The sequence below is a fragment of the Pogona vitticeps genome, chromosome 3 (genome assembly GCF_051106095.1).
Source record: "Pogona vitticeps strain Pit_001003342236 chromosome 3, PviZW2.1, whole genome shotgun sequence".
NCBI classification, from domain to species: Eukaryota; Metazoa; Chordata; class Lepidosauria; order Squamata; family Agamidae; genus Pogona; species Pogona vitticeps.
In genome coordinates, this window is record NC_135785.1 from 214,335,305 (window position 1) to 214,354,819 (window position 19,515).

Below are 19,515 nucleotides of genomic sequence, written 5' to 3' on the forward strand. Positions count from 1 at the left end.
AAAGGGGGGGGCAGCGATTACCTGAAGAGAGACATACTAATCCAAAGAGATAGAAGTGGACAAACTCTGCGATCATTGTCTCCAGGTGGAGCCTGTCGACAGGCTCATGCCAAAAGGGAGGGCTGGTGGACGAGGGGGGAGGGCTTTTCCCCAAAAGCCTCCAACGCTCCTCAATTTGTAAATCCACAAGAGAAGCTTAATAGAAGCGTCGGCGTCCTAAATCCTCCCGAAGTTGAATTGGGAAGAACAGCCCAGGCTCTTCGCAAAGAGTCTTTTTTGTCAGAAAAGAGCCGCGGGGGGGGGGGGAAGAGAAGGAGGAGGAGGAGGAGGGCAGCTCAACACCCCAAAGCGTCGCTTCCTTCTTGCCCCGGGTTATCCTAAACGGCGCTCCTGGGCCACACCGCGGGATCATCCGACAGCAGGCGGGCGACACAAAAGGGTCCGCTCTTGCTTGCCTTTGCTTAAGAAAGGAGCCAAGAAAAAAAAAGGCAGCTCTCACAAATGCGTCCCCCACCACCACCACCAGCACCTCCACCCTTCTTCTTCTTCTTCTTCTTCTTTAGCGAAGTGCAAAAAGTGTTGCTCCGGCGGCCGCTCCTCCGCGCGCGGCGCTCAGGCAGACGGGCCGGCGACGGCGCAGGGCGAGGGCTCGCGGGCAGGGGCGCGGGGCGGGCGCGCGGCGGCGGCGGCGGCGGCGAGGAGGAGCGGCTGTGCCGAGGCGGCAAAAGGCGCGGCAGCGGCAGCGGCAGCGCGGGGTCCCATCACTGGAAGCGAAGAGCCGCGCCGGCGAGGCAGAGCAGCTTCACCCGAACAGCAGCGGGGCGGCTCGTCCCGCCCGCCGGCATCTCCTCCAGCCGGACAGTAGACCGCGCAGGCGAAGCCTCTCTCCTCGCTTGCTTCCTTTCCCAACACCGGGGGACGAACACAAAAGAGAGCCAGGGACCAACGGACGGGGCGCGTGTGTGCAAAACTTCCAAGGGCCGCCGCCGCCGCCGCCCCTTCCTTCGTCTTCTCCTCCTCCTCCTCCTCCGCCTCCGCTAGCCCGCCCGCCCGCCTGCCCGCCAGCCCCTGGTGGAGGAAGAGCGTCGTCGTCGTTCCACGCCGCCAGGCTGAGGGGCTGGACACCCGGCTCTCGGCGGGGCTCTCCGCAGCCCGTGAAGTTTCTGGCGTCACGCTGAGGCAGGCGAGGGCGCGCACTCTCCTTTTTTCGCCTCGCTGCTGCAGGTCTGATGCCGCCTCAGGACACCTTAAAGGAGCCGCACGTCTCCCAATGCTCCGGAAGCGGGAGGGAGCCCCACACCGAATCCTGCCTCAGCAGTTGCAATCCCTTCTCTCCCACGCCAGTTTCACCTTAGCTCATTTATGTGTAACTTTGCCACGATGGCGAAGAGTTAAATAGCTTTTGTAATTGGACAACAAAGGGCGATGCGCTTTGGGGAAGCAGAAGCCGTGGAAACAGACCGTTGCGGTTTGCTTTTGGTTTTCTTTAAAACCTTTGCTTCCCCGGTCTTGGAAAATGGAACTTCCCAGCGTAGGACTTCAAAAAATCCGCCCGGGTAACAATTGTAACCCTTTCGCTTCTATAAAGTTGAAACCAGATTCCAGTATTGGGACAAAGGCAGAAGCAAACTTCACATGTAGATGGTGCTTGTTTGTTTGTTTGTTTGTTTTGGTTTAGTTTGGTTCTTACGGGAATTAAAGTTTATACTATAGATCCACTCCAGTCAAAATATAGGGGGCAGAGGTCTTTGTAACTAATGAGATCAGAAATAACTTCCAACTTCTATAGACTCCAGTAGAGAGCATAATATTTTGCTATTATGCTGACCATCTGTAACTGAGGAGGAGTACTCTAATGCCCCACCAAAACCATGAATTTAAGACTGACTTCTCATGTATTGTCTCAGCAATTTTTAGTCTGTAAGGTGCCCAGAGTTGCAATGTAAAGCTACAGATGGGAATCTGAGAAAAAGTGGATTGTTCAAAAAGACTGGGCTATCTGAGGATATCCCCTGTCCTTTTCTGTCACAGCACTATTGATGGTTTCTCATATTTTGTACATGTTTCCCCATCTTCTGAAAGACTGAAATACTTTTCTTAAGTTTTAATTACTATCAGCCTGAACTCTAAGCTAAAATACTGTGGTATTCTGAGCCCCCCAGTTTCACTGTAGGAATGCACCCCTCAAAAAAATTGTTGTGAAATTGAATTACCGTAATCTCTCAGGCTGAAAGATATTCCTCACCCTTGGCTTGGATTTCAGCTCCCAGGATTCCACTGCTGTGGTGGCTGCAACTCACAGAAAATCCTGCAGGTCTAGAGGACCACACTTTGTTCATCCTTCAGCAATGTTTGTCAGAATCAACTCATACAGTAGTTGCCCACTTCCATCAGGATTTGGATTATACGGAGCCAATGTACTCCTCATTTCTATTGATTTTGTTGTCTTTGGAGAGAGAGACAATCGGCTTCTGTTGAATAACACACAGCTAATAATTTGTGCACTCCTGTTGAAGACTAGCCATGCCATTAAAAAAGGGCCGGGGGGGGGCTGTCTCACATGATGGAACAGAGGAGCAACCTAGTCTACCCCAACTGTTGAAGTGTCCACCTCCTACTGCTTCAAAGAGCCTTGATCTCCATAAAAGGCCACCAGTGCCCCCCCCCATCACTGCTTCTGAGATATCTTTCCTCAGAGCAAGGTGTCATTGGGCAGGATGTCTTGCAAAATTTCCTGTACCATCATAGCAAGGGGAGGTGATATGGAAGTAGACAAAATGTGACTATCTTGATGGTTTTGGCCTGTATCTCTAATCAGCAATTGTGAGGAATGCTAAAATTTACAGTCCAATACCATTTGGAAGCGACCAACATGAATCAATGGGGATTTAGTGAGTCCTCAGATTTTAGATTAGGCATCCTTCAGTCTCGAGAGACTATGGTAACGTGCTCTGAAAAGAGGACTTGGAACAGCATCTACTGTGGCTGAGAAGGCCAATTCGAGAGTGACAACCCCTTCCACACTGAAGACAAATATAATCTGTCCCCTGCCCAGCTCTCAGATTTTGCTGCTTTTGGGACTGCCTCTTTGCCTTGGCCTGCTGGACAAGGGTCTCTTCAAATTGGGAGAGGCCATGATGCACCGCCTGCCTTCAGGCTGAATGCTCAGATGTCAAGGTTTCCCATCTGTTGAGGTCCATTCCTAAGGCCTTCAGATCCTGCTTGCAGATATCCTTGTATCACAGCTGTGGTCTCCCTCTGGGGCGATTTCCCTACACTAATTCTCCATACAGGAGATCTTTTGGAATCTGACCATCAGCCATTCCCATGACATGCCCAAGCCAATGTAGACATTGCTGTTTCAGTAATGTATACATGCCAAGTGATACCAAAACTGCATTAGAGACAACGCATATGGAAGGTGTTCAGCTTCCTCTCCTGCCATGCACAAAGGATCCAGGACTCACTGCATTACAGGTGTGTACTCAGGACACAGGCTCTATAGATCTGGATCTTGGTATATGTTCTCAGCTTCTTATTAAGCAATACTGTGAGTCTAGAGAACATGGTAGCTGCTTTGCCAATGTGTTTATCCAGCTTGACATCTAGGGAGAGAGTGTTGGAGATTGTTGAGCCAAGGTACACAAAGTCATGAACAATCTCCAATTCTTGCATGGAGATGGTAATAGAGGGAGGTGAGTCCACGCCCTGGCCCATGACTTGTGTTTTCTTCAGGCTGATTGTTAATCCAAAGTCTTGGCAGGCCTTGCTAAAACAATTTATGAGTTGTTGGAGGTCTTCAGCAGAATGGGCAGCAAGAGCTGCATCACTGGCAAAGAGGAAGTCTCACATGCATTTCAGCTGGACTTTGGTCTTTGCTCTCAATCTAAAGAGATTAAAGAGCTTTCTGCCTGATCTAGTCCAGAGGTAGACACCTTCTGTTGTAGTTCCAAAGGCGTGCTTCAGCATGACAGCAAAAAAAGATCTCAAACAGGGTCGGCGCGAGGACACAGCCCTGTTTCACTCCGCTTTGGATGTCAAAGGGGTCTGATATTGAGCCGTCAAAAACTACAGTGCCCTTCATTCCCTCATGAAAGGACCTGATGATGTTAAGGAGTTGAGGTGGACATCCAATCTTGGGAAGTATTTTAAAAAGGCCGTCCCTGCTAAACAAATCAAAGGCCTTTCTAAGATCTATGAAGGCCACAAAGAGTGGCTGTCATTGTTCCCTATATTTGTCCTGCAACTGTCTGAGGGAAAATACCATATCAGTGGTGGATCTATTAGCTCGAAATCCACACTGTGATTCTGGATAGACTCTGTCTGCAAGCACCTGGAGTCTTTTCAGCACAACACGGGCAAGCAGCTTCTCTACAAAAATGAGAAGAGAGATGCCACAGTAGTTTTTGCAGTGGCCCCTGTCGCCTTTGTTCTTGTACAATGTGACGAAGATTGCATCCTTCATGTCCTGTGGTACTCCGCCTTCTCTCCAGCAAAGACAGAAGATTTCATACAGCTCAGTAGTGATGATCACTTTACAGCACTTCAGCACTTCAACAAAGATGTTATCCTTCCCAGGAGTCCTCAGTAAGTTCCATTGATTCAAATAGTGCTACTCTAGTTGCAACTTACTGTGCTAAAATAAGTTACACCAAGAGTCAGCCCATTTGAATCAATGGTCCTTTTGAAGAAGTTGATGCACCAAATCCTCACTGATTCAATGGGTCTGCTGTAGTGCAATTTACTATATTAAGCAAAGGTTTTTGTCCCTGAATTCAATAGAATTTATTCCAAAATACATTTTTTTCAATTGGTGACACAGAAATGCAGCACAGATTTCTGTTTGGCTTTTCCTGTACAAATGCATGGATATTAAATAGTACAGTGTCGCTAACCTGAAGACTACGGCTGGTGTCCTTTTGAGCTTCTGCTCAGTGGAGATTCCCACCAGCATATTAATTGTGAGACTGTGGTGCTTCTCCAGGCTTTGCCCTTATGCAAGGAGTAAACTCCAGAGGAAAACCTGCCCGTTGGCACAATGCCATTGTTTGTACAAATGAAAGACCATATTACTATGTTAGCAGAAGTTTCCAAGCTTGGCAGGATATTGGCCTAAGTTTTCAGAACTTTCCAGAAGCAGAGGGTGGAAAAAATAGTGTTCAGCATGAATTGGAATACAAATTCTGTTCTCCTTCATACAGTCAAATTTTGATGCTTGACTCAGAACTTGTCAATTTGAATTTAACACCTCAGTCTGAGGATATAAGAATACAAGATCACCTGAATGGACTAGTAGGTAATTTTTGTGAGATGTGTGATACCATTTTGATCCTAGCCCCTGTGATCACTTTCGCCCTATTCAGGCATTTTGATTATGCCAAGCACAAGTCTTAAGGAAAGAGGGTGCTAGCCATGGCTGTCTCCACTGTAGTTTTACAATGGGTGACTTTTGAAGAGGAGAGTCTCTCTTATCTATAAATGATTGAGAATGCTGGAAAATCCTTTATTCTTCTTTGACTCAGCCTAAATAGGGATTTACTGTCCTCTGGAATCAGCAGGAAACCCACATGAATAAATACAATGGCATGGATTGCGATGCCTTCTATTTATAATACTTAACCCCAGAAATTAGACATATTGTCCCATGAATCTTTCATTCCAGTAGAAAAGCAGCCTGTTACTTGGCATGTTTGATAGATAGTCATTTTTCATCTGGAAGAAATTAAAGGGTTCATTTTGAATAATGTAGTAGTTTCAAATAGGCTCTGGTCTTATATTCCCATAGTGCAGATTCTCACTTCTGAGCAGGCATGGAGGACAGTGGGCCTTACCTTTGAGTAAATTTACATTGACTTACACTGTAAGTTAAGTCAACTAAAGTTACATTTAAAACAATGTGAAAAGTTATTCCCTATTAAGGAGATAATTCTAACCAGCCAAGATGACTGGGGGTTGACTGAATTGAATCCAAATTGTGCCGAATCCAAATCACTCTTGGCCTTAGAGCTATCCTGACTCTGGCTTAACTTTGTGGCATCATAAAGACTACAAGTCTGGACTGAGATATGTTTGGATCTTGATTAACCTGATCCTTCCTCTCGGCTCCCTTTTTTGACTCTTCATCTGTGTGGTCCCAGCCAGTATTGCACTGCATCAGCACATCCAGTTTTGCTGGTAGATCTGAGATCAGCCAGCAGAAGGAGAGACTGAAGGCCCAAAGGCAGTTCTGTCAGCAAAAGAGGTTTCTACCCATTCCAAGCCAACTACAGTACAGCAAACATATTTTTGAGTTTTGATTGCACTGGCTGTTGTAATATTGTTTTTGATGGGAAGTAAGCATTTAGTTTGGATTCATCCCAGTATCTTACATTTGTGAAATTCCAGTTACAGTAAATTCTAACTTAATTTTTAATTATATACATAATTAACTATGAAGCTGTTATATTTACCACACATGAAGCAGATGAGTCAAATTAAAAACCATTAAGTACAGTTCATGCACCCAGACATACATACCTTGTTTCTGAGTCACTTAGAAGCAGTCATTATAACATTACTAGAATTGTTATATACCGCAGATTACACATCGTGAGTTCCTAATTCTTTCATCACTCCTCTCAGTTAATTACTAGATTCCATGACAATATTTTACAGGTCTAAAAGCCCAGTTCTTTGAAGGGCTGGTCCAGACAATGATTTCCCACGCCTAAGATTTGGCACTGCAATGCATGTCTGTGTGTGTGTGTGTTTAGTCGTTTAGTCGTGTCCGACTCTTCGTGACCCCATGGACCAGAGCACGCCAGGCCCTCCTGTCTTCTACTGCCTCCCGGAGTTGTGTCAGGTTCATGTTGGTTGCTTCGCAGACACTGTCCAGCCATCTCATCCTCGGTCGTCCCCTTCTCCTCTTGCCATCACACTTTCCCAACATCAGGGTCTTTTCCAGGGAGTCTTTTCTTCTCATTAGATGGCCAAAGTACTGGAGCCTCAGCTTCAGGATCTGTCCTTCCAGTGAGCACTCAGGGTTGATTTCCTTTAGAACTGATAGGTTTGTTCTCCTTGCAGTCCAGGGGATTCTCAAGAGCCTCCTCCAGCACCACAATTCAAAGGCATCAATTCTTCGGCGGTCTGCTTTCTTTATGGTCCAGCTCTCACTTCCATACATCACGACAGGAAAAACCATAGCTTTGACTATTCGGACTTTTGTTGGCAAGGTGATGTCTCTGCTTTTCAAGATGCTGTCCAGATTTGTCATCGCTTTCCTCCCAAGAAGAAGGCGCCTTTTAATTTCAGGGCTGCTGTCTCCATCTGCAGTGATCATGGAGCCCAGGAAGATAAAATTTGACACTGCCTCCATATCTTCCCCTTCTATTTCCCAGGAAGTGATGGGGCCAGTGGCCATGATCTTAGTTTTTTTGATGTTGAGTTTCAGACCGTTTTTTGCACTCTCCTCTTTCACTCTCATTACAAGGTTCTTTAATTCCTCCTCACTTTCTGCCATCAGAGTGGTATCATCTGCATATCGGAGGTTGTTGATATTTCTTCCGGCAATCTTAATTCCGGCTTGGGTTTCTTCCAGTCCAGCCTTCCGCATGATGTATTCTGCATATAAGTTAAATAAGCTGGGGGACAATATACAGCCTTGCCGTACTCCTTTCCCAATTTTGAACCACTCAGTTGTTCCATGACCAGTTCTAACTGTTGCTTCCTGTCCCACATATAGGTTTCTCAGGAGACAGATAAAGTGGTCAGGCACTCCCATTTCTTTAAGAACTTGCCATAGTTTGCTGTGGTCCACACAGTCAAAGGCTTTCGCATAGTCAATGAAGCAGAAGTAGATATTTTTCTGGAACTCTCTGGCTTTCTCCATAATCCAGCGCAAGTTAGCAATTTGGTCTCGAGTTCCTCTGCCTCTTCGGAATCCAGCTTGTACTTCTGGGAGTTCTCGGTCCACATACTGCTGAAGCCTACCTTGTAGGATTTTGAGCATAACCTTGCTAGCGTGCGAAATGAGTGCAACTGTACGGTAGTTGGAGCATTCTTTGGCACTGCCTTTCTTTGGGATTGGGATGTAGACTGATCTTTTCCAATCCTCTGGCCACTGTTGAGTTTTCCAAACTTGCTGGCATATTGAATGTAGCACCTTAACAGCATCATCTTTCAAGATTTTAAATAGTTCAACTGGAATGCCATCACCTCCACTGGCCTTGTTGTTAGCCAGGCTTTCTAAGGCCCACTTGACTTCGCTCTCCAGGATGTCTGGCTCAAGGTCAGCAACTACATTGTCTGGGTTGTCCGGGATATCCAAATCTTTCTGATATAATTCCTCCGTGTATTCTTGCCACCTCTTCTTGACGTCTTCTGCTTCTGTTAGGTCCCTCCCATTTTTGTCTTTTATCATGTTCATCTTTGCGCAAAATGTTCCTCTAATATCTCCAATTTTCCTGAACAGATCTCTGGTCTTTCCTTTTCTGTTATCTTCCTCTATTTCTTTGCATTGTTCATTTAAGAAGGCCCTCTTGTCTCTCCTTGCTATTCTCTGGAAGTCTGCATTCAATTTTCTGTAACTTTCCCTATCTCCCTTGCATTTTGCTTCCCTTCTCCTCTCTGCTATTTCTAAGGCCTCGTTGGACAGCCACTTTGCTTTCTTGCATTTCCTTTTCTTTGGGATGGTTTTCATTGCTGCCTCCTGGACAATGTTACGAGCCTCTATCCAAAGTTCTTCAGGCACTCTGTCCACCAAATCTAGTTCCTTAAATCTGTTCTTTACTTCCACTGTGTATTCATAAGGGATTTGGTTTAGATTATACCTGAGTGGCCCAGTGGTTTTTCCTAATCTCTTCAGTCTAAGCTTGAATTTTGCTATGAGAAGCTGATGATCAGAACCGCAGTCAGCTCCAGGTCTTGTTTTTGCTGACTGTATAGAGCTTCTCCATCTTTGGCTGCAGAGAATATAATCAATCTGATTTCGATATTGCCCATCTGGTGATTTCCATGTATAGAGTCGCCTCTTGTGTTGTTGGAAAAGAGTGTTTGTGATGACCAGCTTATTCTCTTGACAAAACTCTATTAGCCTTTGTCCTGCTTCGTTCTGAACTCCAAGGCCAAACTTCCCTGTTGTTCCTTTTATCTCTTGGCTCCCTACTTTAGCATTCCAGTCCCCTAGAATGAGAAGAACATCTTTCTTTGGTGTCAGTTCTAGAAGGTGTTGTAGATCTTCATAGAATTGTTCAATTTCAGTCTCCTCAGCAATGCTGGTTGGTGCATAAACTTGGATTATTGTGATGTTGAATGGTTTGCCTTGGATTCGTATTGACATCATTCTATCATTTTTGAGATTGTATCCCATTACAGCTTTTCCCACTCTTTTGTTGACTATGACGGCTACTCCATTCCTTCTACGGGATTCTTGTCCACAATAGTAGATATGATAATCATCTGAGCTGAATTCGCCCATTCCTGTCCATTTTAGTTCACTGATGCCCAGGATGTCGATGTTTATTCTTGCCATCTCCTTTTTGACCACCTCCAGCTTCCCAGTGTTCATAGATCTTACATTCCAGGTTCCTATGCAGTATTTTTCTTTGCAGCATTGGATTTTCCTTTCACTTCCAGGCACGTCCACAGCTGAGCGTCCTTTCGGCTTTGGCCCAACCACTTCATTAGCTCTGGAGCTACTTGTACTTGTCCTCCGCTCTTCCTCAGTAGCATGTTGGACGCCTTCCGACCTGAGGGGCCCATCTTCCAGCGTCATATCTTTTAGCCTTTTGTTTCTGATCATGGGGCGTTCTTGGCAAAGATACTGGAGTGGCTTGCCATTTCCTACTCCAGGTGGATTGCGTTTAGTCGGAACTCTCCACTATGTCCTGTCCGTCTTGGGTGTCCCTGCACGGCATAGCCCATAGTTTCTCTGAGTTACTCAAGCCCCTTCGCCACGACAAGGCAGCAATCCATGAAGACAATGCATGTCTAAGAGCAGCAAAGTGTTACAAGGAAAAAGAGGCACATTTCCTTATTAGACAACCTCAGAATAGAGCGATGTATTATTGGCAGTGGAACACAGGGGAACTGCTGTGCTCTGGTCCATGGGGTCACGAAGAGTCGGACATGACTTAATGACTAAACAACAACAAAATTATTGGCATACCTTTGTGCCAATATACATACAGCTGCTTTGCATATTTTATCCAAATGCAGAATTTTGATTTTGCAAATAGAAAATTATTTAGATGTTTCTATGACCTAGTGCTGTATTGTGTTCAAATTGGATCCACTGGTTCCTAAAGTGTACTGAACTTGTATCCAATAACAATACATATTGCTTGCTGAGGGATTCTGGGAGTTGTGATCCAAAAAGTAATTTCTCTAAGCTCTGAAAATCCTGTACTGTGTGGAAGCATCACAAGCAAAATATCTAATCCTTAGAGAAGAGAAGTACTTTCAAGTTAGAATCAACTTATAGCAACCCTTGTAGGGCTTTCAGGATAAATGAGATCTTTAATGAGTGGTTTTAACAACTCCATTCTCCAACGGAGTTTCCATTGCCAAGTGGGGATTCTAACTCTAGTCTCCTGAGTTCCATCACTCTATCCACTACACCAGTGGTCCCCAGCCTTCGGCCTCCAGATGTTCTTGGACTACAACTCCCAGAAGCCTTCACCACCACCTCTGCTGGCCAGGATTTCTGGGAGTTGAAGTCCAAGAACATCTGGAGGCCCAAGGTTGGAGACCACTGCACTACACCACCCCAGATACCTTAAAAGCTGAAGTTAAATTCCACAAAAGTGCTTCCCACCACTGTCAGCAGCAGTCTACAGGAATGCTGCTGGTCAAGCATGGATATAAAATGCAACTGTGATGTCTTATTCTCATAACGGGGGTATTTCAGAAAACCATGATCACAACATGGACAGACACTATTCCTTTTTAATGTTGCATCTCATTCTTTCATCAGAAAAAAAGTATTGCTTCGAAGTGGAGCACAAATCCTTGCCAATATATATTAATTCTACGTTATTTCCAGTCAGCCTTTCAAAATTCATCATCCTATGATTCCAGGTGTATTACAAAAGAGAATTTCAGCAGTAGTTTTTCATCACAGTGTGCACAAGTGAAAAACTGAACTGGGATGTCTTCCTCCTTCTCCACACCCCTACTAATATTGCATGGTCTTCAGAAGCAAATCCCATTGTGTCAACTGTTTTTCTTCTCCAGCAAGTGTCTTTAGAATTGCAGCTTTATATTGAAAGACTGGGCACCCCTCTCCTATATAAAATGACTGGATTTTTCTCCCCTTCACAGCTGTAGATGATGCCAGATTAATTCCCAAATGAGAAGGCATAGTCTGTGATGCCACTTCAGTACAGAAGTGTAGAATTATCTGTCTGACATTCAGTTCCAGGTCCTGAGAATATGACTCTTCGGTGAAAAACAGACCATTGGGCTGTCTAGTTCTGGACTGTCAAGTCTGGTTGCTAGCAGTTCTTTAGGTTTCAGACAGACCTCTTTCCTAGCTCTACCTGATATTCTCTCTGGGCATCCTCTCCAATTACTAATCAGACTGAACACTACTTAGCTTCTGAAAGTAGGTACGATCTGTATGTTCAGTGCAGTGTTTAATACATAGAGGCATGTATTAATTTATTTATCCTCCAGTGTACAACTGTTTTGTCCATCTTATATGAATCGCAGAATTTGATTTTTCAGGATGCAGAATTATGCAGTACTTTCTGTGATCCTAACATTTCCCTTCTTCTGGGTAAATACATTTATCATATCTGTATATTAAATTTGCATCTGATATTAAAGAAACAGAATCTATAGCTTTATCACAAAATTCCAGTTTTTGTTTTGTCTTGTTTCTTGTTACTCTTTACTCGATTTGCAACATTTATCAAATTCTCAATTTTGATTTATCTGAAATCTGTATGTAATAATAAATGTTTCTAGGTGGCTACAAACTAAAAACAAATGCCAGATTTCTATCAGTGTTCTCTAAATGTTTGTGTAATTTGCCACAGCTAGTTGACAAAGCAACAGGGACATCTTGGTTATGCATTTGGGCACATGACCAAGTTACCCCTGCCACCTTGTTAATTAGTTGCAATTAGCCACAGCAAGTTATCAAAATCTTATGTGAACACCAATTGGATTCTGGCCAGTATCTCTCTCTCTTTTTTAATATAACAGTTACTAAAAAGCATTGTGTTCAGTTTAGGGGCTCAAAATTGTAGCATGATAATCTCTTATTGTAAAACGTTTCTATTTTCAATAGACAATAGATAAGTGGGCACAAACAAGATGAAAGCACCACTGTCATAATATTATTTCTAGAAAACATGCAGTCTTAAAAAAAAAAACACCTGTATACAGAATATGAGTAATTGTATGGCAACATAGCTGAGATAAAGCATGGGGGGAAGTCTGGGATGTCATTGCTGCTCTTTACCCAATGAAGGAATACAAGACAATTGTTAATGAAAACTAATCTCCAATAATGTCTCCAAAAGTAATCTGAAGCAATAGTATCAAAGTTTTCAACCTTGGCACCTATCTCTACTTGCAGTCCATGATACAGTATAACATCAACTTTTTAGTATTATATCACATGTATATTCATTTTTCTTTCTTGTCCTTCTTACAGAAATAAGTGCACATAAATCTATCTAATATCTGTAAATAAATGCAAAGGTGTTATTGTGGTGCTGCAGTGTCAATTCACCTTAGTGTGGTTGTTTTAATTCAGTTAAACACTGGTTGTTTAAAAGACTTGAATAAGTGGGAAGAATTGTGAGACATCAAACCATCAAGATTGCTTTAACAGGAAATTCAGTGTCTAAAATAGAAGAATTTATAGTTCTGAAACCCCATATTTCCATGAAGCTCTCCACATATTGGCAGGAACAAAAAAAGGGCTACATCTTTCTGGCTGTCTTGTAATTCAAGCACTGCCAGGTAGCTCAAAGGAAGCAGTGTTTGAAAAGAGATGGAATCGAGAAGCTACACGGGCAAGAGAGCAAACCAAATCAGGTGTCAGAATGCTGTATAGCAATTCAAAGACATAGCAGTTGTAATGGTTCTGGAATAGACAGTACCTTCTGCTGGCAAAAATCCCCACATGCTGGGGAGAAGTTTGGATTCCACACAATTTCCACACAATTTCAGCTATATCGGTTAGTCCTGTATAGGACTAACCGATATAGCTGAAATTGTGTGGAATCCAAATTTCTCCCCAGCATGTGGGGGTTTCTGCCAGCAGGTTCTGTATTCCAGAGTGCAAAAAATGGTCTGAAGCTCAACATCAAAAAAAAAAAACTAAGATCATGGCCACAGGTCCCATCACCTCCTGGCAAATAGAAGGGGAAGATATGGAGGCAGTGACACATTTTACTTTCTTGGGCTCCATGATCACTGCAGATGGTGACAGCAGCTACGAATTTAAAGGACGCCTGCTTCTGGGGAGGAAAATGATGACAAACCTAGACAGCATCTTAAAAAGCAGAGACATCATCTTGTCGACAAAGGTCCGCATCGTCAAAGCTATGGTTTTTCCAGTAGCGGTGTATGGAAATGAGAGCTGGACCATAAAGAAGGCTGACCGCCAAAGAATTGATGCTTTCGAATTGTGGTGCTAGAGGAGACTCTTGAGAGTCCCCTGGACTGCAAGGAGATCAACCCTATCCATTCTAAAGAAAATAAACCCTGAGTGCTCATTGGAAGGACAGATCCTGAAGTTGAAGCTCCAAAACTTTGGCCATCTCATGAGAAGAGAAGACTCCCTGGAAAAGACTCTGATGCTGGGAAAATGTGAAGGCAAGAGGAGAAGGGGACGACAGAGGACGAGATGGTTGGACAGTGTCACCGAAGCTACCAACATGAATTTGATCCAACTCCAGGAGGCAGTGGAAGAGAGGAGGGCCTGGTGTGCTCTGGTCCATGGGGTCACAAAGAGTCGGACACGACTTAATGGCTAAATAACAACTCTAAGCAGGAAATTATGATATGGAAGCCTTCACAAAACAATTCCCCATACTACATGCTATTACATGTGCTGATCTATTGCTGCATTACCAAGTGTGAAGTTACCTCAGGGGAAAAGAAAGATGTAAGACATTTGGTGGCCACTGTATCATAGGAAGTATTGGAGGCTACAGAAAATAGATATACATAAGTGTTTCCTTCCTAGCATTGTTTTATGCTTGTGGAGAAATATCTGCATGTTATCTACTAACCATGTGTTACTACAGATTGGTTCATAAATATCTTGTTTGGATCTCATTTTATCTTTTCTTCTCTTTTAATATTTTAATACAATTATTTACTTGACATTTTTCAGACATGTGAAAGTGAAAACATTTGTCCACTTTTGTCTCGAAGGCAAATGATGTGGTCTTTAGCTCTCTTAGCGAAACCCGCAGCTCTGTAAATTGTCAAGAAGACAAGAACAATCTCTAGATTTGAATTTTTGTGTCAACGGTTCTGCCATGGAGTATAAGATGGAGATGGGTTAGCAGCACTCTTATTAGCCCTGAAATTCTTCTGTGGTCTTTTTAGTTATTTCTGTTTGAGAATGTCACAGTGTTGTGCTGGCACAGCAAATGATTCTATAAAAGGCAATTCAAAAAATGGGTGCACCCTCCCCCCCCCCATTGTAGATTTTAAATTGGGCACCAAATTTGGTACTGTTGTAGCAAACAGTCTGCTCTTGCTGAGTGTCAAGTTTGGGGAAATTTGGACAAAGGGTTTTCAAGTTAAAATTTTTAAAATGTGAAACTGCCCTGCCCCCATTCGGAAATAATCCAGTAATAAATTACAACTAGATTGCACCCATTGAATCAATGGAACTTACATAGGTGTTAGCTCACTAAATCCCACCACCACCAATTCAATTTGCCTACTCCAGCTGCAACTACTGAATGTTAGCCACTGACATTTAATGCTATGTTGTGAAATATAGTATGCTGCTTCTCAGTTAAGGAACTTGAGGACACAGTGGTCTAGTTTCTGGACCATCAAAGCAGATTAATTGTTATATTACATTCTTTTGCATATCCTCATAAAATTAGACACACTCTTTTGAAGCCAGCAAAAATTGCTTTGTGCAGTCAAAACTTTCAGAGTCCTCCAGCTAACATGGTAAGCTATGGTGTATGTAGGATCCTGGGAGTTTTAGTCACGAAAAGTAACTTTTCCAAGCATTCCCTTGTCTCTCTTACTCTCACAATCTGTTTCTCAGTTCCACCATAACACAGCAGCTGTCCAACTTAGTACTTTTCTAACATTAGGATGAATTGGTCCATATATCACAGCAGGTATCAAAAGAAAAACTCATCTGAATCTCCTCTTATTATGCCACACTCCCCCCACACCACCACCACACACAGAGTTTATGAAGAAGGCAACCTGGAGCTCTTTGGATGTTTCACATAAAACTTCAGTGTGCCCTAGCCAATAACCAGTGCCCAGTGTCTTGTCAATAGTGCAGAGAACTTTAAAAGTTCATGGCAAATGGTTGTGTCAGGCTTGTTTCTTAGAAGTAAGTTAAAAAAAAGCATATGCTACAATAGGTTTCTTTCAGCTCCTGTGTAATGTAATATGCTAACATCATGGCAGCATTCTGACTGATTAAAAAAAAAAGAACAAACACAGATATTATTATTTGTTTTTAAAAACCTATGTTTACTGGTAATCTCATTTTTAAAAAATCTCTTCTATAGATTTGATGTCTGAGTTATCGTAAAGGTTCCAAGCTGCCATATGTAGTCTGGGAAAGAGTATTAGGGTGTCACCTAGTGGAATGTTTGCATCCCATATATATCTTTTAAAAAGAAAGGAAAAGGAAAGGAAAGGAAGACCAAAAGCAAAACGTTTGTGTGCATGTGAGAGAGAGAGACTTTGACTGACACACATTCAGTATACACAATAAAACAGAAGTGAATATTTTTATACAGTATGTGCACATGCATGCACACATGCACATGCACGCACTCACACAGACATACCACCATAATTACTCTAACCATCTTGAAGCCTTCAAGAAAGCGTTTTTCCCCCTCCCCCATAATGTCTGGTTCTGAGACTACATTCATGTCACATAATATATGGGCAATGAAAAAATGCTGTCAAAATGATGTGCCTAAAATGTGCCTCTTAAAATAAGTATATTCACTGTTCAGATATCATGCATTTAATGTTTCAAAAGACATCCATTTTTAAATGACTTGCAAAGAGTTTATATTAATTTAAGAACAGTTTCTGTGTCATTAAAAATAAGTGGAATAAAATAATATACTGCACAGTTTGCCTTTGTCAGTGACAATCAACTACTGGAGATATTGCATGATTTTTAACAGACTAGCATAATAATTTTTCTATATGGTGTTCTCATGGAATTTCTTTGTTTTTATTATCAACAGAATTAAAATTAAGAGAACTAATTAGAACAGTGAAAGAGTTACAAAAGTATCCATACTATTTTTCTTATATTAGTGATTGTATTTAATAAGAATGGAAGTCAAATAATAGGAAATGTTTTAAAAAGAAAGAAAATTATCTGTTTATCTTCCAATTATAATCTACAGTGAAAGCCTTTATTAACAAAACCTACTTCACAGGATTGTTGTAAGGCTTCTAACCTCCTCAAAATAAGTTCAAAATACAGATGTATGTATGTATGTATGTATGTATGTATGTATGTATGTATGTATGTATGTATGTATGTATGTATGTATGTATGTATGTATAAACAAACACACAAACACACAAACACACAAACACACAAATAAATAAATAAATAAATAAATAAATAAATAAATAAATAAATAAATAAATAAATAAATAAATAAATAAATAAATAAATAGTTGCGCATTGTCAATTACCAGTTGAATATATACCACTGGCAGAATACTTCCCCCATCCTTTATCTCCTCCTCATCCCAATCTGATCCTGGGGTGGTGGTATTTTAAGATCAGGTTTGAAGAGACTCTCAAGGAGAGAAGATGAATGAAAAGTCTCATTAAGAAGGTGAAAGTTTTATTGTGCAAGGTTTGCTGTCTCCTTGGTACACTTATCTGATTCCATTTAAACTGGTTACTGTGATTCAGAACTTATTTTTAAAAATGCAGGGAAACATAATTAAATAAATGAATTCTTTCACTGTTTTGTTGTTTTGTTATTTTCCTAAACCTTCAAGACGAGGTGGGCTATACACCGGAATGACAGAAGAGAATACAACAGAACAGCTTGAACAATGAAACAAGGTTTGTGTTGACTTATATACTGTATATGAAGATACATAAAGGGAAAACAGGCAAAGACAGAGGTAGTGTCCATATGGATTGAGGGCTTAAAAAAAAAACCACTGTCTGGAGCAGAATGACAGGGTTCATCTGAATCTCCATGAAATTATAGACTCAAAGTAGAAATGCAGTGATAATAGCAAGCCCTTTGTCATTTAGTTCTGGCCATTGTAATTCCTCTGGGATGAGTTTAAGCTCCCCATGTTCTAAAATATACCCTGGAGCCGAGATTCCTGTTTTAAACATCATCTTAACAGAAGCCAGGACTATTCGTTTTAGGTTTAAGTTCCTTTAAAAAAAAACTTTTAAAAAAACCCTGCTGTTTTAAATTTAATGCAGAAAGTAACAGAACTTGACACCTTCCAGCATCTGTTACTCCAAGGTCAGACTAGCCTGCAAGGCACAAGGCAACTCTCCAGGATGCCCTTGGCTGGCAGCCAAACAGAGCTTCAAAAACCAAAGGGAAAAGACTCTCCTATGTATATCAAATAAGAGACCTATCACTTTGAAACTGCCAAGAGAGAGGCCTCACAGCTCTTATCCCCATCCCCAAGGATATAGGCAGGGATATCCTCCCTTAATTTAAATGCCTGAAGCTCTGTTCTTTTGATCATGCTGGCAACAGCGAGGAATGCCTGAAAAATTAGTAGGAATGCATAAAGGAAAATGGATGCAACAAATGCTCAAGCTTCTCCACAGGCCTAGGGTATTTTCTGTGAGAGGTCCAGTGAAGTGGCAGAGCCCTTAGGAAACCATGCATCACTTCTAAGCCCCATTCACGTAACACAGAAGAGCTGGTTGCATGTTTAGTTCAAGAAAGTGCTCAGCAAAACAATTACAGAACTCCCAGTTCTGATGGCCATTTCTAATTAAGTAAAAGGACGATGCAGGGTAATTGCATCCTTGCTAGTACTGTACTTTAGTAACACAACCTGTTTGCTTCAACCTCTGGTCAGGACTACACCCTTTCAAACCTTTTATTCTGTGTTCTAGGCAGCATGTTACCTGGTAATCTCACACTGTATCAAACTGAAGTTCTGGATTTGAAGTACAGTACTCTGACACTGATGCAATGCCACAAAATGTGCTACACATTCATAGGAATAAGAGCTTATTCAGGAGAAGCAGCTGGCTTGTTCTATAAATGTATCAATGAGGAGCAGGGGTCTAGTGATTAGTCCCAGCCCCAAATGGTCCCATAGAAGTGTGTCCGTGTCATCATGCATAATCAAGGTTCCAGCTCATGTACAAATGTTTGCACAAACAAAAAGGCTGTCTGTAGTAGCAAAAGGTTGCATGCAGAAATACTGGGAGGCAATGCTAGTTCCACCCAATACATACAGGGTGGGCTGGGTTAGTTGACACAGCTCAGCCCATGCAGCAATATGATGATTCTTTTGATTCAGGGCCATATGCATGAACTGGTTCATCTGCATGTGTTTAAAGAATCAGGATCATATCATACACATTGTATGGAAAGCTACTGTAAAGGTAAATATACAATGTATCTCTTCTCCCTCCTGAAATAAACTGTTATTTATCTGAATTCAAATTAATTCCCCTCCCCTTCAGATGTTTTCAAGAACAACGTGGAAAAATAACAAGGTCAATGCCATATCATTCCCTGAGATTCCAGAGGAAGAACCTGAGATTTCAGCGTGGTTTCTTGTAATTTCTGGTCCTTGTGATGTCTTTAGATGAGTCCTTGTGATATCACACATACAGAGCAGGCAAGGCTGGAGAGGAGGTCAGAACTGCATTTGGATCAGCTGAAAACTGGCACAAAGAGAGACTGGATAAATGAGTCCAAGACCCTGCTAACCAGATTATATGGTAATATTTAATTTAAAAAATAGTCAAACAATTTCTTATCGTTTGCTAGGCATCAATGGCTGTAGTACTTGCCACCATTCTTGCTAGATCCTGCATCCTATCCTGCAGCAGACATGAATTCAGGGATGGGGGGTTGTGCTTCTCCTCAGCTTTATGGAAGGCCTACATAGAGGTTTTTTTTTCCCCCCAGGCATTGCTGCCATGGGTTCTGCAAAAAGAATGGCCATGAGTTTTTATGCTGGAACTCACTATTTCCCTTGCTCCAATGGCATGATGGGCCCGAATACATTCACTCACTGCAACCCCCCCCCATCTCCTTTCTCTGATACTGACTTTTTTGATGTGCTGTTTACAAGAACAATGTAATATGTGAGCACCCACACACT

At 42.3% G+C, this 19,515-nt stretch overlaps 1 protein-coding gene across 6 annotated transcripts in view; it reads right to left on the reverse strand.

Moving 5' to 3' along the window:
- The window catches only part of ROBO1 (roundabout guidance receptor 1), a 769,638-nt gene that overhangs the window by 359,711 nt on the left and 390,412 nt on the right, over positions 1-19,515 (reverse strand). Inside the window, exon 1 of one of the 6 annotated variants that reach the window (XM_072994025.2) lies at positions 22-6,559. The exons of the other annotated variants lie outside the window; for them this stretch is intronic. Coding sequence (XP_072850126.2) covers positions 22-76 — 55 coding nt within the window. The 5' untranslated portion in view covers positions 77-6,559. Of the gene's footprint in view, positions 1-21; positions 6,560-19,515 lie in introns of those variants that run through there. 6 annotated transcript variants of the gene reach the window in all.